This window comes from Bombina bombina, chromosome 10 (assembly GCF_027579735.1).
Source record: "Bombina bombina isolate aBomBom1 chromosome 10, aBomBom1.pri, whole genome shotgun sequence".
Classification (NCBI taxonomy): Eukaryota; Metazoa; Chordata; class Amphibia; order Anura; family Bombinatoridae; genus Bombina; species Bombina bombina.
Window position 1 is genome coordinate 217,651,285 of NC_069508.1, and position 25,402 is coordinate 217,676,686.

Sequence of the window (25,402 nt, forward strand, 5' to 3'; positions counted from 1 at the left end):
ATTGCTGCCACTAGACACAATGCCGGACAGACAGGGGCGGAGATGCACACTAGGTGAAGTGTACAATATTAAATGCTGACAACATATTGCTGCCACTAGACACAATGCCGGACAGACAGGGGCGGAGATGCACACTAGGTGAAGTGTACAGTATTAAATGCTGACAACATATTGCTGCCACTAGACACAATGCCGGACAGACAGGGGGCAGAGATGCACACTAGGTGAAGTGTGCAGAATTAAATGCTGACAACATATTGCTGCCACTAGACACAATGCCGGACAGACAGGGGGCGGAGATGCACACTAGGTGAAGTGTACAGTATTAAATGCTGACAACATATTGCTGCCACTAAACACAATGCCGGACGGACTGGGGCAGAGATGCACACTAGCTGAAGTGTGCAGTATTAAATGCTGACAACATATTGCTGCCACTAGACACAATGCCGGACAGACAGGGGCGGAGATGCACACTAGGTGAAGTGTACAGTATTAAATGCTGACAACATATTGCTGCCACTAGACACAATGCCGGACAGACAGGGGCGGAGATGCACACTAGGTGAAGTGTACAGTATTAAATGCTGACAACATATTGCTGCCACTAGACACAATGCCGGACAGACAGGGGGTGGAGATGCACACTAGGTGAAGTGTGCAGTATTAAATGCTGACAACATATTGCTGCCACTAAACACAATGCCGGACAGACAGGGGGCGGAGATGCACACTAGGTGAAGTGTACAATATTAAATGCTGACAACATATTGCTGCCACTAAACACAATGCCGGACAGACAGGGGCGGAGATGCACACTAGGTGAAGTGTGCAGTATTAAATGCTGACAACATATTGCTGCCACTAGACACAATGCCGGACAGACAGGGGCGGAGATGCACACTAGGTGAAGTGTACAGTATTAAATGCTGACAACATATTGCTGCCACTAGACACAATGCCGGACAGACAGGGGCGGAGATGCACACTAGGTGAAGTGTACAGTATTAAATGCTGACAACATATTGCTGCCACTAGACACAATGCCGGACAGACAGGGGCGGAGATGCACACTAGGTGAAGTGTGCAGTATTAAATGCTGACAACATATTGCTGCCACTAAACACAATGCCGGACAGACAGGGGCGGAGATGCACACTAGGTGAAGTGTACAGTATTAAATGCTGACAACATATTGCTGCCACTAGACACAATGCCGGACAGACAGGGGCGGAGATGCACACTAGGTGAAGTGTACAGTATTAAATGCTGACAACATATTGCTGCCACTAGACACAATGCCGGACAGACAGGGGGCGGAGATGCACACTAGGTGAATTGTGCAGTATTAAATGCTGACAACATATTGCTGCCACTAAACACAATGCCGGACAGACAGGGGGCGGAGATGCACACTAGGTGAAGTGTACAGTATTAAATGCTGACAACATATTGCTGCCACTAGACACAATGCCGGACAGACAGGGGCGGAGATGCACACTAGGTGAAGTGTACAGTATTAAATGCTGACAACATATTGCTGCCACTAGACACAATGCCGGACAGACAGGGGGCGGAGATGCACACTAGGTGAAGTGTACAGTATTAAATGCTGACAACATATTGCTGCCACTAGACACAATGCCGGACAGACAGGGGGCGGAGATGCACACTAGGTGAAGTGTGCAGTATTAAATGCTGAAAACATATTGCTGCCACTAGACACAATGCCGGACAGACAGGGGGCGGAGATGCACACTAGGTGAAGTGTACAGTATTAAATGCTGACAACATATTGCTGCCACTAGACACAATGCCGGACAGACAGGGGTGGAGATGCACACTAGGTGAAGTGTGCAATATTAAATGCTGACAACATATTGCTGCCACTAGACACAATGCCGGACAGACAGGGGCGGAGATGCACACTAGGTGAAGTGTGCAGTATTAAATGCTGACAACATATTGCTGCCACTAGACACAATGCCGGACAGACAGGGGGCGGAGATGCACACTAGGTGAAGGGTACAGTATTAAATGCTGACAACATATTGCTGCCACTAAACACAATGCCGGACGGACTGGGGGTGGAGATGCACACTAGGTGAAGTGTGCAGTATTAAATGCTGACAACATATTGCTGCCACTAGACACAATGCCGGACGGACAATGCCGGACGGACCGGGGTCGGAAACGCCCACCTGTGTTCGTCCAGGGAGTTGTAAATCTAGCTCTTAGTCCGTTAATATACTTGACAGTATCATATAATCTGTTTCCCTTTAGATTGTAAAGTGTTTCTTTGAAAGTTTTATTTTTAGACTATGTACCCGTTTGCTTTGAACTAGTTTGGAGATGTGATCTGTAAAGTCGCATAAGAACCTTATTTCTTTTACAAGATATGACGAGTCCACGGATTTCATCCTTATGGGATTACACCTCCTGGTCAGCAGGAGGAGGCAAAGAGCACCACAGCAGAGCTGTATATATAGCTCCTCCCTTCCCTCCCACTCCAGTCATTCTCTTTGCCTGTGTTAGTGATAGGAAGAGGTAAAGTGAGGTGTTAGTTTAGATTCTTCAATCAAGAGTTTATTATTTTTAAATGGTGCCAGTGAGTACTTTTTTTCTCAGGGTGGAATGGGGTGCAGTCTGGAATTCCCTGAAGGCTCAGGGTGTGTGGACTCGGTCGAGGTCTCTACTCCCAATCAGTATTCTGGAATTAAGAGCGATATTCAATGCGCTTCAGGCTTGGCCTCAGTTGGCTTTGGCCAAATTCATCCGGTTTCAGTCGGACAACATCACGACTGTGGCTTACATCAATCATCAGGGAGGAACAAGGAATTCTTTAGCGATGACAAAAGTATCCTAGATAATTCGGTGGCCGGAGGCTCACACTTGTTATCTGTCAGCAATCTACATCCCAGGAGTGGACAACTGGGAAGCGGACTTTTTGAGCAGACAGACGTTTCATCCGGGGGAATGGGAACTCCATCCGGAGGTCTTTGCCGCTCTGATTCTCAGGTGGGGCAGACCGGAATTGGATCTGATGGCGTCTTGTCAGAATGCCAAACTCCCAAGATACGGATCCAGATCAAGGGATTCTCAGGCCGAACTGATAGACGCTTTGGCAGTGCCTTGGTCGTTCAACCTAGCTTATGTGTTTCCACCGTTTGCTCTCCTTCCCCGGGTGATTGCACGGATCAAACAGGAGAGGGCTTCGTTAATTCTAATCGCTCCTGCGTGGCCGCGCAGGACTTGGTATGTGGATCTGGTGGACATGTCCTCTCTGCCACCGTGGAAACTTTCAGTGAGGCAGGACCTTCTCATTCAGGGACCCTTCCATCACCCGAATCTAGTTTCTCTGCAGCTAACTGCTTGAAGATTGAACTCTTGCTTTTATCTAAGCGAGGGTTCTCTGATTCAGTCATTGATACCTTGATTCATTCACGTAAGCCTGTTACTAGAAAGATTTACCATAAGATATGGCGTAAATATCTTTATTGGTGCGAATCCAAGGGCTACTCATGGAGTAGGGTTAGGATTCCCAGGATTTTATCTTTTCTCCTAGAAGGACTGGAGAAAGGGTTGTCAGCAAATTCCTTAAAGGGACAGATTTCTGCTTTGTCTGTTCTGTTACACAAACGTCTGTCAGATGTTCCAGACGTTCAATCTTTTTGTCAGGCTCTAACTAGAATCAGGCCTATGTTTAGACCTATTGCTCCTCCTTGGAGTTTGAATTTAGTTCTTAAGGTTCTTCAAGGGGTTCCGTTTGAACCTATGCATTCCATAGATATTAAAATGTTATCTTGGAAAGTTTTGTTTTTGGTTGCTATTTCTTCTGCTCGCAGAGTTTCTGAGCTTTTAGCATTACAATGTGATTCTCCTTATCTTATTTTTCATTCCGATAAGGTAGTGTTACGTACCAAACCTGGTTTTCTTCCTAAGGTTGTTTCCAACAAAAATATTAATCAGGAGATTATTGTTCCTTCATTGTGTCCTAATCCTTCTAAGAAGGAGCGTCTGTTACATAACTTGGACGTGGTCCGTGCCCTGAAGTTTTACTTGCAGGCGACTAAAGAATTTTGTCAATCATCTTCATTATTTGTTGTTTTTTTCTGGAAAACGTAGGGGCCAGAAAGCTACGGCTACCTCCCTTTCTTTTTGGCTGAAGAGTATCATCCGTCTTGCTTATGAGACTGCTGGACAGCAGCCTCCTGAAAGAATTACGGCTCATTCCACTAGGGCTGTGGCTTCCTCATGGGCATTTAAGAATGATGCTTCTGTTGAACAGATTTGCAAGGCTGCAACTTGGTCGTCTCTTCACATTTTTTCCAAATTTTACAAATTTGATACTTTTGCCTCGTTAGAGGCTGTTTTTGGGAGAAAGGTTCTTCAAGCAGTGGTGCCTTCCGTTTAGGTTCCTGTCTTGTCCCTCCCTTTCATCCTTGTCCTGTAGCTTTGGTATTGTATCCCACAAGTAAGGATGAAATCCGTGGACTTCTTGTCATATCTTGTAAAAGAAAAGGAAATTTATGCTTACCTGATAAATTTATTTATTTTACGATATTACGAGTCCACGGCCCACCCTGTCAATTTTTCAGACAGGTTTTTATTTTTGTTAAACTTCAGTCACCTCTGCACCTTGGCTTTTCCTTTCTCTTCCTAACTTTGGTCGAATGACTGGAGTGGGAGGGAGGGGAGGAGCTATTTAACAGCTCTGCTGTGGTGCTCTTTGCCACTTCCTGCTGACCAGGAGGCGTAATCCCATAAGTAAGGATGAAATCCGTGGACTCGCCATATCGTAAAATAAATATATTTATCAGGTAAGCATAAATGTCCTTTTTTTCAGCTCCTAATATCCGTTCCTGTATTGTTTAGCGCATTTAAATTGATCTAAAATATTAATTTCCAAGTTCACTTATTCCTCTTTTGTAACAGTCAGTAAAGTGTCATTGAGTATGTATGGTCATAGCCTTCAGTCACTGGATGTGTCCTGATTAGGAGTGGCAATGCATGGGTTAAACACAGTTAGAGACAAGTCAACATGCAATAATAAAATACCCTTGTGCAATAGAGCACTTTTTTATTGCACTATTAAATCTCTTTAACCCTTCTGCAGCTAGCAGGTTTACTTACCTGTACAGCAGTGGAAGGGCTTAGCTTGGTGCAGTATGGCTTGCAATACCATTTCCCAACCCATTACTCTAGTATTATCCTGATCTGACTCTGTGTCCTTCTCTCTCCCTCTCTTTAAACTTTTTTTTTCCGCCCGCTTCTATACATCTGTCCACACAGAGAATGAACAGCCTTCCCTCATTTGGTTTGACAGAGGAAAGTTTTATTTGACTTTTGAAGGTAAGTAGTGCATAGCGTACCCAAATCTGCCCACTCCCATGTCCCTGTCCTGCATATTGTATATACGACTGAGTGAATCCCCTCTAGTGGGGAATAAGAGCGCTTTGTGGTCACTCTACGTGGCTGCTTGCTGATGCTGATGGACATGTTGCTTTTTAATCCATACGGCAACCTAGTTTATGGTTAGGAATCTTCATTTTTTTTTATTAAAAAAATATGACTATTTGAAATGCTATGGCTACTTAATCAAGAATATGTTTTATACTGATTAATCCTTCCCTCCTTTGACTTTTTATGAAGCAAAGAGAAAGCAACAACAATAGCAAAACCATACTTTATTTTCTGTGACACAAACTATGGAGACTCTTTCCAGAGTTCTCAGTAAACTCCGTTATTTTTGTAAGGAACTTGTCTCTGTCAACCAGGGCTTTTTTCAAACTCTTATGTGAACATCTTGAGGCTTGTAGAGGGGACATGGAGTTAGTCAACTATGGGGAAAAATGGTTGGAGAGAAATGAAATCTTGTGCCGGCTAAAACCTATAAATGCTGTTTCCTGGGGATGACAACCCAAAACTGTTTTTGTTTGAAGCCGATGACTTGGACTCAAAACCTTTGCATTTCTTCTCCAAAAAAGATTGTTATTGCATCTTTATGGCCCTTTAAATAAGAAAATACTCTAAACCAATATAGATAGCGGTTAAACACATAGTTAAAGTCAGCTCCAGAGGGGCTGTGCACTGCCAATCTTTACCTCCGCATAGCAAGTAATTGACAGCTATACACATATGCCAATTGTAATTGACTCACCAGCTCATGTTCAGCTCAGGAACTGATTTTAACTTTGTTGTGGTTAAACACATAGTTACAGGCAAGCAATAGTGTAATAATGCAGATAAAGTGTATGGACATTTGGAAGCTTGATGTTCAGTTCTGCTGTTTACAGAAAGAAGGAGGCGATTCATAGAGAAGCGATAAAGTCTTTCAGGCTTAATCTTCCTTTAATTAAAGGGACATTTAAAATATTTTGTATATGGCTAGGATTACTCTTTAACAAAGGATACAAAGAGAACTAAGCAATTTGAAAAGAATAAAATGGTCTGTCTTGTTATGCATTGTTAGTATGCTGTGGCACAGATATAAGGAATCGTAGCCTATAGCTGGGTCAAGGATCAGAATCCTGCAGGATCATTACCAGACTCTCTGAGCGCAGTAGAAAGGACAATTTGTTTAGATAGGCAGATTGGGCAACAGGTCCACACCCTGTTTCCAACCAAAATCCTTAGGGAGACTAACTTAGATAAAAATGCAAGAACATAATGATGTTTTTACTGTGCATGATGCTAATTTTTGGGGAAAATAAACATTTTTTTTTTTTTAAAGTATCTTTAATATTAGATTAAAAAAAAAGAATTTAGGCTATTTTGAGAGAGATTAATTTGCCTTTTAATTTTCAGTGCTATCGGCATTGACCTTCTACATGAAGGGATTTTTATTTCTAATGTTCCTGTTACAATTGAGTTAAAATGTTCCATAATATCTTAGTAAATCTTGAAAAATGAGATGTGAAAGTATTGTATATGTATTGGTCTTCATTAGACATGCGAAAAAATCAAAATAAGTGATTAGTTAGTGAAACAAATCTTGAAAATTGCCATAGCTTGTGGCATTAGGTTCATTCCGGCACCAGATTTATTAGAGAAAAGTGTGGCACACTATAACGCAGATTTACCAACGACCGGGCAGGCAGGGCGTACATCTTCTGGTAAAGTCTGAGGGGATTGAGATACACCACATATCAGGTGGCGAAGTGGTTTAAGAAGCATTAGTCTGAAGACCTTGCCATCGCAGCTTCATAAATAGAGCCTTATATCTGTATTTTCATATTTGTTTCTAATGAATCTAGTTTCAGAACGAAATGCAGTAAACCAGGGGTATTTTTATGATTTGTTTCTCTAATAAATCACTTTATTTTTATTTATTTATTTATTTTTGTGTCTAGTTTTCATTGCAGATCCTGCATTGTGTGGTTTAGTGCCGAACATCTTGTAATTTGCCAAATACAAAACTCTGTTTAGAATAAAAAAGATGGTATGAATTGCTTAGTCCTTTTTCATTCTTTGTCGGAGAGAGGATTTGTAGTTTACAGATGTGACAAATTTGGGCTACACCTGATAAGATGCTGATGGAAAACAAACAAATCTCCTCACATCTATAAACTTGCACCCATATGGTACCTACATTATTCCTGCATGGTGGTCTAATTTGTCTTAAAAGTAACAAGTGAAAATTAAACTTTCATGATTCAGAGCATTTTATACAATTTACTTCTGTTATCAAATAGAAGTAAATTGCAAAATTGTGTAAAATCTCTTGCTCTATCCCATGCATTTAAGTTTAATTTTGCCTTTACTGTCCCTTTTTAAAGGGCTGCCATTCCAAACCTTCAGAATATCTGTGCAAAATTTTTAAATGAAAGCTCTGGTGGTTTTTGCTGTGTTTTCTCGGACATTCCAATGCATTGGAATAAATGCCATTTGAATTAGCAAAACGTATCAAATTAATTAAACAATATAACTGGAAAATCCAGTTGAGCACATCAAAAAATAAGAGTTTTGCAACTAGTCATCAACCCATAAACAACCTCTTTTTGTCCAGAATATGCATTTCACAGTACTTCGCTGCATTATATCAGTTGGGTTCTGCCTAAAAATGACAGTCCAGCTCCAAAATACCAGGCAGTCCCTCTCTGAATTAGAGACATTGGCCCCTAGTTATCAATGACAGTGCGGATCAGGTCCGACAGACATCGCTGAATACGGCGAGCAATACGCTCGCCGTATTCAGCATTGCACCAGCAGCTCACAAGAGCTGCTGGTGCAACGCCGCCCCCCTGCAGACTCACAGCCAATGGGCCGCCAGCAGGGGGGTGTCAATCAACGTGATCATACTCGATCGGGTTGATTTCCGGCGATGTCTGTCCGCCTGCTCAGAGCAGTCGGACAGGTTATGGAGCAGGGGTCTTTGTGACCGCTGCTTCATAACTGGCGTTTCATACGGAGCTTGATACATATGCCCCATGGGCTTGTGTGGGCCTTGTCAGTAAGGTGCATCCATAGCTCTCTAGGCAGATTGGGCAACAGGTCCACACCCTGTTTCCAACCAAAATCCTTAGAGAGACTAACTGATCATTGGTACTAGGCAGTTTCGCTCCCTCAGATGTACATTTTGTCTATCTGTGGTCTTCATGTGTGAATTGCAGCTGATGATTAAAGTAAATTGTAAAGTTGTTTAAAAGTGCATGCCCTATCTGAATCATGACATTTTCATTTTGACTAGACTGTCTCTTTAACCTTGTTTATAGACCAAAACTTCAACAATTTAAAAAGCACAGTTTTTACATTTAGCAAACATAAAAAAATGTATAATGAACAATTTTACAGTACAGTATAATGCATTTGAATTCTACATTATACTTATCTGCACTGTATACACATAATCAGTGCTTTTTTGTGGCGGTATGCACCAGTACTGATGTCATTCGAGTTGGAGCTTCTCATCAGTAAGGTAGGTAGGTAGGCTATAGCTTTGCATAGTATGTGCTCTGACAATATCCACAAAAAAGTGAGGCATGGATGAAGTCTGAGACTTCACTGCAGCCACAGACTGTTGGGCTGGTATTCCTGGAATGCAAGCAAGTTACAAACTCTGTGATTTAGATGCTTTTAATCTATGTGCTGAATGCTGCAGTCAGCATACCATTATGACAGGCAGCAGGCAGCATACCATTATGACAGGCAGCAGTCAGCATACCATTATGACAGGCAGCAGTCAGCATACCATTATGACAGGCACCATTCAGCATACCATTATGACAGGCACCATTCAGCATACCATTATGACAGGCAGCAGTCAGCATACCATTATTACAGGCAGCATTCAGCATACCATTATGACAGGCAGCAGTCAGCATACCATTATGACAGGCAGCAGGCAGCATACCATTATGACAGGCAGCATACCATTATGACAGGCAGCATATCATTATGACAAGCAGCATTCAGCATACCATTATGACAGGCAGCATTCAGCATACCATTATGGCAGGCAGCAGTCAGCATACCATTATGGCAGGCAGCAGTCAGCATACCATTATGACAGGCAGCATTCAGCATACCATTATTACAGGCAGCAGTCAGCATGCCATTATGACAGGCACCATTCAGCATACCATTATGGCAGGCAGCAGTCAGCATACCATTATGACAGGCAGCATTCAGCATACCATTATTACAGGCAGCAGTCAGCATACCATTATGACAGGCACCATTCAGCATACCATTATGACAGGCAGCAGTCAGCATACCATTATTACAGGCAGCAGTCAGCATAACATTATGACAGGCAGCAGTCAGCATACCATTATGACAGACAGCAGTCAGCATACCATTATTACAGGCAGCAGTCAGCATACCATTATGACAGGCAGCAGTCAGCATACCATTATGACAGGCAGCAGTCAGCATACCATTATGACAGGCACCATTCAGCATACCATTATGAGAGGCAGCAGTAAGCATACCATTATGACAGGCAGCAGTCAGCATACCATTATTGCAGGCAGCAGTCAGCATACCATTATGACAGGCAGCATACCATTATGACAGGCAGCAGTCAGCATACCATTATTACAGGCAGCAGTCAGCATACCATTATTACAGTCAGCAGTCAGCATACCATTATGACAGGCAGCAGTCAGCATACCATTATGACAGGCACCATTCAGCATACCATTATGACAGGCAGCAGTCAGCATACCATTATGACAGGCAGCAGTCAGCATACCATTATGAGAGGCAGCAGTAAGCATACCATTATGACAGGCAGCAGTCAGCATACCATTATTGCAGGCAGCAGTCAGCATACTATTATGACAGGCAGCAGTCAGCATACCATTATGACAGGCAGCATACCATTATTACAGGCAGCATTCAGCATACCATTATGACAGGCAGCAGGCAGCATACCATTATGACAGGCAGCATATCATTATGACAAGCAGCATTCAGCATACCATTATGACAGGCAGCATTCAGCATATCATTATGGCAGGCAGCAGTCAGCATACCATTATGACAGGCAGCAGTCAGCATACTATTATGACAGGCAGCATTCAGCATACCATTATGACAGTCAGCAGTCAGAATACCATTATGACAGGCAGCAGTCAGCATACCATTATGACAGGCAGCAGTCAGCATACCATTATGGCAGTCAGCATACCATTATGACAGGCAGCATTCAGCATACCATTATGACAGGCAGCAGTCAGCATACCATTATGACAGGCAGCATTCAGCATACCATTATGGCAGGCAGCGGTCAGCATACCATTATGTCAGGCAGCAATCAGCACACCATTATGACAGGCAGCATTCAGCATACCATTATGACAGGCAGCAGTCAGCATACCATTATGACTGTCAGCAGTCAGCATACCATTATGACAGTCAGCATACCATTATGACAGGCAGCATTTAACATACCATTATGACAGGCAGCAGTCAGCATACCATTATGACAGGCAGCAGGCAGCATACCATTATGACAGGCAGCAGTCAGCATACCATTATGACAGGCAGCATTCAGCATACCATTATGGTAGGCAGCAAACCATTATGACAGGCATCATTCAGCATACCATTATGACAGGCAGCATTCAGCATACCATTATGACAGGCAGCAGTCAGCATGCCATTATGACAGACAGCAGTCAGCATACCATTATGACGGGCAGCAGTCAGCATACCATTATAACAGGCAGCATTCAGCATACCATTAGGACAGTCAGCATACCATTATGACAGGCAGCATTTAGCATACTATTATGACAGGCAGCATTTAGCATACCATTAGGACAGTCAGCATACCATTATGACAGTCAGCATACCATTATGACAGGCAGCATTCAGCATACCATTATGACAGGCAGCATACCATTATGACAGGCAGCATTCAGCATACCATTATAGCAGTCAGCATACCATTATGACAGGCAGCATTCAGCATACCATTATGACAGGCAGCATTCAGCATACCATTATGACAGGCAGCATTCAGCACACTCAGACAGACAGCAACTAAATTACAGAGTAGTGCACATAGGCCTAGATTTACAGTTGGGCGGTAGCCGTCAAAACCAGCGTTAGAGGCTCCTAACGCTGGTTTTGGGCTACCGCCGGTATTTGGAGTCAGTCAGGAAAGGGTCTAACGCTTAGGACAGTCAGCATACCATTATGACAGGCAGCATTTAGCATACTATTATGACAGGCAGCATTTAGCATACCATTAGGACAGTCAGCATACCATTATGACAGTCAGCATACCATTATGACAGGCAGCATTTAGCATACTATTATGACAGGCAGCATTTAGCATACCATTAGGACAGTCAGCATACCATTATGACAGGCAGCATTCAGCATACCATTATGACAGGCAGCGTACCATTATGACAGGCAGCATTCAGCATACCATTATAGCAGTCAGCATACCATTATGACAGGCAGCATTCAGCATACCATTATGACAGGCAGCATTCAGCATACCATTATGACAGGCAGCATACCATTATGACAGGCAGCATTCAGCACACTCAGACAGACAGCAACTAAATTACAGAGTAGTGCACATAGGCCTAGATTTAGAGTTGGGCGGTAGCCGTCAAAACCAGCGTTAGAGGCTCCTAACGCTGGTTTTGGGCTACCGCCGGTATTTGGAGTCAGTCAGGAAAGGGTCTAACGCTCACTTTGCAGCCGCGACTTTTCCATACCGCAGATCCCCTTACGTCAATTGCGTATCCTATCTTTTCAATGGGATCTTTCTAACGCCGGAATTTAGAGTCGTGGCTGAAGTGAGCGTTAGAAATCTAACGACAAAACTCCAGCCGCAGAAAAAAGTCAGTAGTTAAGAGCTTTCTGGGCTAACGCCGGTTTATAAAGCTCTTAACTACTGTGCTCTAAAGTACACTAACACCCATAAACTACCTATGTACCCCTAAACCGAGGTCCCCCCACATCGCCGCCACTATATTTACATTTTTTAACCCCTAATCTTCCGCTCCGTACACTGCCGCCAACTACGTTATCCCTATGTACCCCTAATCTGCTGCCCCTAACACCGCCGACCCCTATATTATATTTATTAACCCCTAATCTGCCGCCCCCGCTATCGCTGACCCCTGCATATTATTATTAACCCCTAATCTGCCGCTCCGTACACCACCGCCACCTACATTATAGCTATGTACCCCTAATCTGCTGCCCCTAACACCGCCGACCCCTATATTATATTTATTAACCCCTAATCTGCCGAGCGGACCGCACCGCTACTATAATAAAGTTATTAACCCCTAATCCGCCTCACTCCCGCCTCAATAACCCTATAATAAATAGTATTAACCCCTAACCTGCCCTCCCTAACATCGCCGACACCTAACTTCAATTATTAACCCCTAATCTACCGACCGAACCTCGCCGCTACTGTAATAAATGGATTAACCCCTAAAGCTAAGTCTAACCCTAACACTAACACCCCCCTAAGTTAAATATAATTTAAATCTAACGAAATAAATTAACTCTTATTAAATAAATTATTCCTATTTAAAGCTAAATACTTACCTGTAAAATAAACCCTAATATAGCTACAATATAAATTATAATTATATTATAGCTATTTTAGGATTTATATTTATTTTACAGGTAACTTTGTATTTATTTTAACCAGGTACAATAGCTATTAAATAGTTAAGAACTATTTAATAGCTAAAATAGTTAAAATAATTACAAAATTACCTGTAAAATAAATCCTAACCTAAGTTACAATTAAACCTAACACTACACTATCAATAAATTAATTAAATAAAATACCTACAATTATCTACAATTAAACCTAACACTACACTATCAATAAATTAATTAAATACAATATCTACAAATAAATACAATGAAATAAACTATCTAAAGTACAAAAAATAAAAAAAAACTAAGTTACAAAAAATAAAAAAATATTTACAAACATTAGAAAAATATTACAACAATTTTAAACTAATTACACCTACTCTAAGCCCCCTAATAAAATAACAAAGCCCCCCAAAATAAAAAAATGCTCTACCCTATTCTAAATTTAAAAAGTTCAAAGCTCTTTTACCTTACCAGCCCTGAACAGGGCCCTTTGCGGGGCATGCCCCAAAGAATTCAGCTCTTTTGCCTGTAAAAAAAAACACATACAATACCCCCCCCCAACATTACAACCCACCACCCACATACCCCTAATCTAACCCAAAGCCCCCTTAAATATACCTAACACTAAGCCCCTGAAGATCTTCCTACCTTATCTTCACCCTGCCAGGTTCACCGATCCGTCCTCGGAATTCTTGATCCAAGCCACGGAAGTGTTGATCCAACCCAAGCGGGGGGCTGAAGAGTGACGTCCATCCTCGGGCTGAAGTCTGGATCCAAGCGGCGGCTGAAGAAATCCATCATCGGGCTGAAGTCGGAAGTCCATCATCGGGATGAAGTCTTCTATCAAGCAGCATCTTCAATCTTCTTTCTTCCGGAGCGGAGCGGAGCCATCTTGTTCCCAGCCGACGCGGATCCATCCTCTTCTAACGACGCCTACTAGCCGAATGACGGTTCCTTTAAATGACGTCATCCAAGATGGCGTCCGTCGAATTCCGATTGGCTGATAGGATTCTATCAGCCAATCGGAATTAAGGTAGGAAAATTCTGATTGGCTGATGGAATCAGCCAATCAGATTGAGCTCGCATTCTATTGGCTGATCGGAACAGCCAATAGAATGCGAGCTCAATCTGATTGGCTGATCGGATCAGCCAATCGGATTGAACTTGAATCTGATTGGCTGATTCCATCAGCCAATCAGAATTTTCCTACCTTAATTCCGATTGGCTGATAGAATCCTATCAGCCAATCGGAATTCGACGGACGCCATCTTGGATGACGTCATTTAAAGGAACCGTCATTCGGCTAGTAGGCGTCGTTAGAAGAGGATGGATCCGCGTCGGCTGGGAACAAGATGGCTCCGCTCCGGAAGAAAGAAGATTGAAGATGCTGCTTGATAGAAGACTTCATCCCGATGATGGACTTCCGACTTCAGCCCGATGATGGATTTCTTCAGCCGCCGCTTGGATCCAGACTTCAGCCCGAGGATGGACGTCACTCTTCAGCCCCCCGCTTGGGCTTGGATCAAGACTTCCGAGGCTTGGATCAAGACTTCCGAGGACGGATCGGTGAACCTGGCAGGGTGAAGATAAGGTAGGAAGATCTTCAGGGGCTTAGTGTTAGGTTTATTTAAGGGGGGTTTGGGTTAGATTAGGGGTATGTGGGTGGTGGGTTGTAATGTTGGGGGGGGGGGTATTGTATGTGTTTTTTTTACAGGCAAAAGAGCTGAATTCTTTGGGGCATGCCCCGCAAAGGGCCCTGTTCAGGGCTGGTAAGGTAAAAGAGCTTTGAACTTTTTTAATTTAGAATAGGGTAGGGCATTTTTTTATTTTGGGGGGCTTTGTTATTTTATTAGGGGGCTTAGAGTAGGTGTAATTAGTTTAAAATTGTTGTAATATTTTTCTAATGTTTGTAAATATTTTTTTATTTTTTGTAACTTAGTTCTTTTTTATTTTTTGTACTTTAGCTAGTTTATTTCATTGTATTTATTTGTAGATATTGTATTTAATTAATTTATTGATAGTGTAGTGTTAGGTTTAATTGTAGATAATTGTAGGTAGTTTATTTAATTTATTTATTGATAGTATAGTGTTAGGTATAATTGTAGGTATTGTATTTAATTAATTTATTGATAGTGTAGTGTTAGGTTTAATTGTAACTTAGGTTAGGATTTATTTTACAGGTAATTTTGTAATTATTTTAACTATTTTAGCTATTAAATAGTTCTTAACTATTTAATAGCTATTGTACCTGGTTAAAATAAATACAAAGTTACCTGTAAAATAAATATAAATCCTAAAATAGCTATAATATAATTATAATTTATATTGTAGCTATATTAGGGTTTATTTTACAGGTAAGTATTTAGCTTTAAATAGGAATAATTTATTTAATAAGAGTTAATTTATTTAGTTAGATTTAAATTATATTTAACTTAGGGGGGTGTTAGTGTTAGGGTTAGACTTAGCTTTAGGGGTTAATCCATTTTTCTCCAACATAGGTGTGTCCGGTCCACGGCGTCATCCTTACTTGTGGGATATTCTCTTCCCCAACAGGAAATGGCAAAGAGCCCAGCAAAGCTGGTCACATGATCCCTCCTAGGCTCCGCCTACCCCAGTCATTCTCTTTGCCGTTGTACAGGCAACATCTCCACGGAGATGGCTTAGAGTTTTTTAGTGTTTAACTGTAGTTTTTATTATTCAATCAAGAGTTTGTTATTTTGAAATAGTGCTGGTATGTACTATTTACTCAGAAACAGAAAAGAGATGAAGATTTCTGTTTGTATGAGGAAAATGATTTTAGCAACCGTCACTAAAATCCATGGCTGTTCCACACAGGACTGTTGAGAGCAATTAACTTCAGTTGGGGGAACAGTGAGCAGTCTCTTGCTGCTTGAGGTATGACACATTCTAACAAGACAATGTAATGCTGGAAGCTGTCATTTTCCCTCTGGGATCCGGTAAGCCATGTTTATTACGATTGTAAATAAGGGCTTCAAAAAGGGCTTATGAAGACTGTAGACTTTTTTTGGGCTAAATCGATTGATTATTAACACATATTTAGCCTTGAGGAATCATTTTATCTGGGTATTTTGATATAATAATATCGGCAGGCACTGTTTTAGACACCTTATTCTTTAGGGGCTTTCCCAAAGCATAGGCAGAGCCTCATTTTCGCGCCGGTGTTGCGCACTTGTTTTTGAGAGGCATGGCATGCAGTCGCATGTGAGAGGAGCTCTGATACTTAGAAAAGACTTTCTGAAGGCGTCATTTGGTATCGTATTCCCCTTGGGGCTTGGTTGGGTCTCAGCAAAGCAGATACCAGGGACTGTAAAGGGTTAAAGCTTCCAAATTTGGTGTGCAATACTTTTAAGGCTTTAAGACACTGTGGTGAAAATTTGGTGAATTTTGAACAATTCCTTCATGTTTTTTCGCATTTGCAGTAATAAAGTGTGTTCAGTTTAAAATTCAGTTTAAAATTTAAAGTGACAGTAACGGTTTTATTTTAAAACGTTTTTTGTACTTGTTATCAAGTTTATGCCTGTTTAACATGTCTGAACTACCAGATAGACTGTGTTCTGAATGTGGGGAAGCCAGAATTCCTATTCATTTAAATAAATGTGATTTATGTGACAATGACAATGATGCCCAAGATGATTCCTCAAGTGAGGGGAGTAAGCATGGTACTGCATCATTCCCTCCTTCGTCTACACGAGTCTTGCCCACTCAGGAGGCCCCTAGTACATCTAGCGCGCCAATACTCCTTACTATGCAACAATTAACGGCTGTAATGGATAATTCTGTCAAAAACATTTTAGCCAAAATGAACACTTATCAGCGTAAGCGCGACTGCTCTGTTTTAGATACTGAAGAGCATGACGACGCTGATATTAATATTTCTGAAGGGCCCCTAACTCAGTCTGATGGGGCCAGGGAGGTTTTGTCTGAGGGAGAAATTACTGATTCAGGGAACATTTCTCAACAAGCTGAACCTGATGTGATTGCATTTAAATTTAAGTTGGAACATCTCCGCATTCTGCTTAAGGAGGTATTATCCACTCTGGATGATTGTGACAAGTTGGTCATCCCAGAGAAACTATGTAAAATGGACAAGTTCCTAGAGGTGCCGGGGCTCCCAGAAGCTTTTCCTATACCCAAGCGGGTGGCGGACATTGTTAATAAAGAATGGGAAAGGCCCGGTATTCCTTTCGTCCCTCCCCCCATATTTAAAAAATTGTTTCCTATGGTCGACCCCAGAAAGGACTTATGGCAGACAGTCCCCAAGGTCGAGGGAGCGGTTTCCACTTTAAACAAACGCACCACTATACCCATAGAGGATAGTTGTGCTTTCAAAGATCCTATGGATAAAAAATTAGAAGGTTTGCTTAAAAAGATGTTTGTTCAGCAGGGTTACCTTCTACAACCAATTTCATGCATTGTCCCTGTCGCTACAGCCGCATGTTTCTGGTTCGATGAGCTGATAAAGGCGGGTCGACAGTGATTCTCCTCCTTATGAGGAGATTATGGACAGAATCAATGCTCTCAAATTGGCTAATTCTTTCACCCTAGACGCCACTTTGCAATTGGCTAGGTTAGCGGCTCAGAATTCTGGGTTTGCTATTGTGGCGCGCAGAGCGCTTTGGTTGAAATCTTGGTCGGCTGATGCGTCTTCCAAGAACAAGCTACTTAACATTCCTTTCAAGGGGAAAACGCTGTTTGGCCCTGACTTGAAAGAGATTATCTCGGATATCACTGGGGGTAAGGGCCACGCCCTTCCTCAGGATCGGCCTTTCAAGGCAAAAAATAAACCTAATTTTCGTCCCTTTCGTAGAAACGGACCAGCCCAAAGTGCTACGTCCTCTAAGCAAGAGGGTAATACTTCTCAAGCCAAGCCAGCTTGGAGACCAATGCAAGGCTGGAACAAGGGAAAGCAGGCCAAGAAACCTGCCACTGCTACCAAGACAGCATGAAATGTTGGCCCCCGATCCGGGACCGGATCTGGTGGGGGGCAGACTCTCTCTCTTCGCTCAGGCTTGGGCAAGAGATGTTCTGGATCCTTGGGCGCTAGAAATAGTCTCCCAAGGTTATCTTCTGGAATTCAAGGGACTTCCCCCAAGGGGGAGGTTCCACAGGTCTCAGTTGTCTTCAGACCACATAAAAAGACAGGCATTCTTACATTGTGTAGAAGACCTGTTAAAAATGGGAGTGATTCATCCCGTTCCATTAAGAGAACAAGGGATGGGGTTCTACTCCAATCTGTTTATAGTTCCCAAAAAAGAGGGAACGTTCAGACCAATCTTAGATCTCAAGATCTTAAACAAGTTTCTCAAGGTTCCATCGTTCAAGATGGAAACCATTCGAACTATTCTTCCTTCCATCCAGGAAGGTCAATTCATGACCACGGTGGATTTAAAGGATGCGTATCTACATATTCCTATCCACAAGGAACATCATCGGTTCCTGAGGTTCGCATTCCTGGACAAACATTACCAGTTCGTGGCGCTTCCTTTCGGATTAGCCACTGCTCCAAGGATTTTCACAAAGGTACTAGGGTCCCTTCTAGCTGTGCTAAGACCAAGGGGCATTGCTGTAGTACCTTACTTGGACGACATTCTGATTCAAGCGTCGTCCCTTCCTCAAGCAAAGGCTCACACGGACATTGTCCTGGCCTTTCTCAGATCTCACGGATGGAAAGTGAACGTGGAAAAGAGTTCTCTATCTCCGTCAACAAGGGTTCCCTTCTTGGGAACAATAATAGACTCCTTAGAAATTAGGATTTTTCTGACAGAGGCCAGAAAAACAAAACTTCTAGACTCTTGTCGGATACTTCATTCCGTTCCTCTTCCTTCCATAGCTCAGTGCATGGAAGTGATCGGGTTGATGGTAGCGGCAATGGACATAGTTCCTTTTGCACGCATTCATCTAAGACCATTACAACTGTGCATGCTCAGTCAGTGGAATGGGGACTATACAGACTTGTCTCCGAAGATACAAGTAAATCAGAGGACCAGAGACTCACTCCGTTGGTGGCTGTCCCTGGACAACCTGTCACGAGGGATGACATTCCGCAGACCAGAGTGGGTCATTGTCACGACCGACGCCAGTCTGATGGGCTGGGGCGCGGTCTGGGGATCCCTGAAAGCTCAGGGTCTTTGGTCTCGGGAAGAATCTCTTCTACCGATAAATATTCTGGAACTGAGAGCGATATTCAATGCTCTCAAGGCTTGGCCTCAGCTAGCGAGGGCCAAGTTCATACGGTTTCAATCAGACAACATGACAACTGTTGCGTACATCAACCATCAGGGGGGAACAAGGAGTTCCCTGGCGATGGAAGAAGTGACCAAAATCATTCTATGGGCGGAGTCTCACTCCTGCCACCTGTCTGCTATCCACATCCCAGGAGTGGAGAATTGGGAAGCGGATTTTCTGAGTCGTCAGACATTGCATCCGGGGGAGTGGGAACTCCATCCGGAAATCTTTGCCCAAGTCACTCAGCTGTGGGGCATTCCAGACATGGATCTGATGGCCTCTCGTCAGAACTTCAAAGTTCCTTGCTACGGGTCCAGATCCAGGGATCCCAAGGCGGCTCTAGTGGATGCACTAGTAGCACCTTGGACCTTCAAACTAGCTTATGTGTTCCCGCCGTTTCCTCTCATCCCCAGGCTGGTAGCCAGGATCAATCAGGAGAGGGCGTCGGTGATCTTGATAGCTCCTGCGTGGCCACGCAGGACTTGGTACGCAGATCTGGTGAATATGTCATCGGCTCCTCCTTGGAAGCTACCTTTGAGACGAGACCTTCTTGTTCAGGGTCCGTTCGAACATCCGAATCTGGTTTCACTCCAGCTGACTGCTTGGAGATTGAACGCTTGATCTTATCGAAGCGAGGATTCTCAGATTCTGTTATCGATACTCTTGTTCAGGCCAGAAAGCCTGTAACTAGAAAGATTTACCACAAAATTTGGAAAAAATATATCTGTTGGTGTGAATCTAAAGGATTCCCTTGGGACAAGGTTAAGATTCCTAGGATTCTATCCTTCCTTCAAGAAGGATTGGAAAAAGGATTATCTGCAAGTTCCCTGAAGGGACAGATTTCTGCCTTGTCTGTGTTACTTCACAAAAAGCTGGCCGCTGTGCCAGATGTTCAAGCCTTTGTTCAGGCTCTGGTTAGAATTAAGCCTGTTTACAAACCTTTGACTCCTCCTTGGAGTCTCAATTTAGTTCTTTCAGTTCTTCAGGGGGTTCCGTTTGAACCCTTGCATTCCGTTGATATTAAGTTATTATCTTGGAAAGTTTTGTTTTTAGTTGCAATTTCTTCTGCTAGAAGAGTTTCAGAATTATCTGCTCTGCAGTGTTCTCCTCCTTATCTGGTGTTCCATGCAGATAAGGTGGTTTTACGTACTAAACCTGGTTTTCTTCCAAAAGTTGTTTCTAACAAAAACATTAACCAGGAGATTATCGTACCTTCTCTGTGTCCGAAACCAGTTTCAAAGAAGGAACGTTTGTTGCACAATTTGGATGTTGTTCGCGCTCTAAAATTCTATTTAGATGCTACAAAGGATTTTAGACAAACATCTTCCTTGTTTGTCGTTTATTCCGGTAAAAGGAGAGGTCAAAAAGCAACTTCTACCTCTCTCTCTTTTTGGATTAAAAGCATCATCAGATTGGCTTACGAGACTGCCGGACGGCAGCCTCCCGAAAGAATCACAGCTCATTCCACTAGGGCTGTGGCTTCCACATGGGCCTTCAAGAACGAGGCTTCTGTTGATCAGATATGTAGGGCAGCGACTTGGTCTTCACTGCACACTTTTACCAAATTTTACAAGTTTGATACTTTTGCTTCTTCTGAGGCTATTTTTGGGAGAAAGGTTTTGCAAGCCGTGGTGCCTTCCATTTAGGTGACCTGATTTGCTCCCTCCCTTCATCCGTGTCCTAAAGCTTTGGTATTGGTTCCCACAAGTAAGGATGACGCCGTGGACCGGACACACCTATGTTGGAGAAAACAGAATTTATGTTTACCTGATAAATTACTTTCTCCAACGGTGTGTCCGGTCCACGGCCCGCCCTGGTTTTTTTAATCAGGTCTGATAATTTATTTTCTTTAACTACAGTCACCACGGTACCATATGGTTTCTCCTATGCAAATATTCCTCCTTAACGTCGGTCGAATGACTGGGGTAGGCGGAGCCTAGGAGGGATCATGTGACCAGCTTTGCTGGGCTCTTTGCCATTTCCTGTTGGGGAAGAGAATATCCCACAAGTAAGGATGACGCCGTGGACCGGACACACCGTTGGAGAAAGTAATTTATCAGGTAAACATAAATTCTGTTATTACAGTAGCGGCGAGATTCGGTCGGCAGATTAGGGGTTAATAATTGAAGTTAGGTGTCGGTGATGTTAGGGAGGGCAGATTAGGGGTTAATACTATTTATTATAGGGTTATTGAGGCGGGAGTGAGGCGGATTAGGGATTAATAACTTTATTATAGTAGCGGTGCGGTCCGCTCGGCAGATTAGGGGTTAATAAGTGTAGGCAGGTGGAGGCGACGTTGAGGGGGGCAGATTAGGGGTTAATAAATATAATATAGGGGTCGGCGGTGTTAGGGGCAGCAGATTAGGGGTACATAGGGATAATGTATGCTGCGGCGGTATACGGAGCGGCAGATTAGGGGTTAATAATAATATGCAGGGGTCAGCGATAGCGGGGGCGGCAGAATAGGGGTTAATAAGTGTAAGGTTAGGGGTGTTTAGACTCGGGGGTACATGTTAGAGTGTTAGGTGCAGACGTAGGAAGTGTTTCCCCATAGAAAACAATGGGGCCGCGTTAGGAGCTGAACGCTGCTTTTTTGCAGGTGTTAGGTTTTTTTTCAGCTCAAATGGCCCCATTGTTTTCTATGGGGGAATCGTGCACGAGCACGTTTTTGAAGCTGGCCGCGTCCGTAAGCACCGCTGGTATCTAGAGTTGCAGTGGCGGTAAATTATGCTCTACGCTCCCTTTTTGGAGCCTAACGCACTGAAAAGCCAGCCATTCTGTGAACTCTAAATTCCAGCGGTATTTAAAAGGTGCGGGGGGGGGGAAAGCACGCGTAGCTAACGCACCCCTTTGGCCGCAGAACTCTAAATCTAGGCGATAGTTTCTTTCGTGTTTGCTGTCAGTTAGTGTCAGTGACTTACTACTAGGCCCTGAGTTCAAGAAGGCCTGTAATGCAGGAAGTCTCTGCAGCCCCCCAGGGAAACTTTTCATAGGTAGTTTAAATAAATCAGTTAAAAAACTGTAATCCAAACACAAAGGGAACTTTGAATGCTAAATTAACCCATTTGGCTCTGAATAGGGTTCGTGACAAGGGGTGATTTGCCTGCATCAATTCTAACCTGTGATGTCAACTTCATCCAGTCCTTCTCTAGACTGTTTTTTTGCATTCCACATGATGTATGTTCCTATTCATTCCTTTGTGTTTACAGGATTTATAGAAGTTATGGTGGAGTTTCTTTGCCTCCAGTTATGTATCTGTCAGTTTCTGTCCACATCTCCCCATTGTCAGATGTGCACGTTTTATGTAGACAGTTGTATAGAGAACCCTGGTACTTGACTACAGCACACACACAACAACAAAAATAAATCTTGGATGCTTGCCTCATGCAGAACACCGTGATGAATCCACTTGTTGACAATAACCCCTGTAACATGGAGATAAATCCTTTGAGGCCTATTTAACAAATGTCTGTCGGACCTGATACGACAGTGCGGATCAGGTCCTACAGACATCTCTGAATGCGGAGAGCAATATGCTCTCCTTATTCAGCATTGCACCAGCAGCTCACAAGAGCTGCTGGTGCAACTCCGCCCCCTGCAGCCTCGCGGCCAATGGGCCTCCAGCAGTGAGGTGTCAATCAACCCGATCGTAATCGATCGGGTTGAATTGTGGCGATTCCTATCCGCCTGCTCAGAGCAGGCGGACAGGGTTATGGAGCAGCGGTCTTTGTGACCGCTGCTTCATAAGTGCTGTTTCTGGCGAGTCTGAAGACTCGCCAGAAACACAGGTTCACAAACTCCTTACGGAGCTTGATAAATGGGCCCCTTTGGCTGCTAGTAAGAGAATATGGTGTTTAACTCCTGTACTTAGGGCTCGATTTACCAAAGCCCTACGGCTGCAAGTTCTCACAAGAACTTGCTCGCCATAATTTATCAAGCAGCGGTCACCAGACTGCCGCTTCCTTAACCTCTTCGCCACCTCTAAGGTGGTGAAATTCAATCTCTGCGGTTGAGTCCGACCAAGGAGATTGACAGCTCCTGCCCGCGCGTGATTGGCTTGCGCGGGCAGGGGGTGGGATGGCACGTAAGCGCAATTGCGCTTGTGTGCAATGGTGATTACCTGCGGGTAATTTTGCACCGCCACAGGTGAGCTGAGGCGTACAGGAGCGCGTATATGTGCCCCTGTACGCCTCAGCTTTGATAAATCTAGCCCTTAATCCCTTGGATGTCCAACGCCACACATAACATGGAATATAACACCATGGCTGGCAGTAACACACAGCACACAGTCATCAAACTACTGGCTTCTGGGAACTGAGTATAAACACGTAACGTACTCACAACACATATGCTCTGTACATGCACACATACTTTATCAATACACATTAGTTTACAGAAAGGCTTCTGCTACTGAGAATTTTCTCAATAAAGCTGCTTTTCTCTTACTTGGTGTATTCAGTCCACGGATTCATCCTTACTTGTGGGATATTCTCAATCCCTACAGGAAGTGGCAAAGAGAGCACACAGCAAAGCTGTCCATATAGCTCCCCTCAGGCTCCGCCCCCCCAGTCATTCTCTTTGCCGCTCTAAGCCGCAAAGCAAGATAACACTTCACAGCCCAAAGCAACCTGGAAACCCTTGCAGGGCTGGAATAAGTGTAAACAGGCCAAGAAGCCTGCTCCTGCTACCAAGACAGCATGAAGGGGTAGCCCCCGATCCGGGATCGGATCTAGTAGGGGGCAGACTTTCCCTCTTTGCTCAGGCTTGGGCAAGAGATGTTCCAGATCCCTGGGCATTAGAAATAGTTGCTCAGGGGTACCTTCTAGAATTCAAGGATTCTCCCCCAAGGGGAAGGTTCCACATTTCTCGTTTGTCTTCAGACCAAACAAAGAAACAGGCGTTCTTAAGCTGTGTAGAAGATCTACTAAAAATGGGAGTGATACACCCAGTTCCAATTGCAGAACAAGGACTGGGCTTTTACTCAAACCTGTTCGTAGTTCCCAAAAAGGAAGGAACTTTCCGGCCAATCCTGGATCTAAAAATTCTAAACAAATTCCTCAGAGTTCCGTCTTTCAAGATGGAAACCATTCGGACAATCTTGCCGATGATCCAGGAAGGTCAATATATGACTACCGTGGATCTAAAGGATGCGTACCTACATATTCCTATCCACAAAGATCATCATCAGTTCCTAAGGTTCGCCTTTCTGGACAAACATTACCAGTTCGTGGCCCTTCCTTTCGGGTTGGCCACCGCTCTTAGAATTTTCACAAAGGTGCTAGGGTCCCTTCTAGCGGTACTAAGACCGCGGGGCATTGCAGTAGCACCTTACCTAGACAACATATTAATACAGGCGTCGTCCTTTCACAGAGCCAAGGCTCATACGGACATTGTTCTGGCCTTTCTAAGGTCTCACGGGTGGAAGGTGAACGTAGAAAAGAGTTCGCTGTCCCCGCTCTCAAGGGTTCCCTTTCTGGGAACACTAATAGACTCAGTAGAAATGAAAATCTTTCTGACAGAGGTCAGGAAGTCAAAACTGTTGAATACTTGCCGAGTTCTTCATTCCATTCCTCAGCCTTCCGTGGCTCAGTGCATGGAAGTAATTGGTTTAATGGTTGCGGCAATGGACGTAGTCCCTTTCGCCCGAATCCATCTCAGACCACTGCAGCTGTGCATGCTCAAACAGTGGAATGGAGATTACGCAGATTTGTCTCCTCAAATTCAAATGGATCAAAAAACCAGAGACTCTCTTCTCTGGTGGTTGTCTCAAGATCACCTGTCTCAGGGAATGAGTTTCCGCAGACCGGAGTGGATCATTGTCACGACCGATGCCAGTCTGGTAGGCTGGGGTGCGGTCTGGAACTCCCTGAAGGCTCAGGGACTATGGTCTCGGGAAGAATCTCTTCTCCCGATAAACATTTTGGAGCTGAGAGCGATATTTAATACGCTCCAGGCGTGGCCTCAACTAGCAGAGGCCAAATTCATCAGATTTCAGTCGGACAACATCACGACTGTAGCGTACATCAATCATCAGGGAGGAACAAAGAGTTCCCTAGCGATGAAG

At 43.6% G+C, this 25,402-nt stretch overlaps 1 protein-coding gene across 1 annotated transcript in view; it reads left to right on the top strand.

Moving 5' to 3' along the window:
• The window catches only part of SGIP1 (SH3GL interacting endocytic adaptor 1), a 1,342,240-nt gene that overhangs the window by 873,989 nt on the left and 442,849 nt on the right, over positions 1-25,402 (top strand). Inside the window, exon 17 of the mRNA XM_053693689.1 lies at positions 5,293-5,352. Coding sequence (XP_053549664.1) covers positions 5,293-5,352 — 60 coding nt within the window. The remainder of the gene's footprint in view (positions 1-5,292; positions 5,353-25,402) is intronic.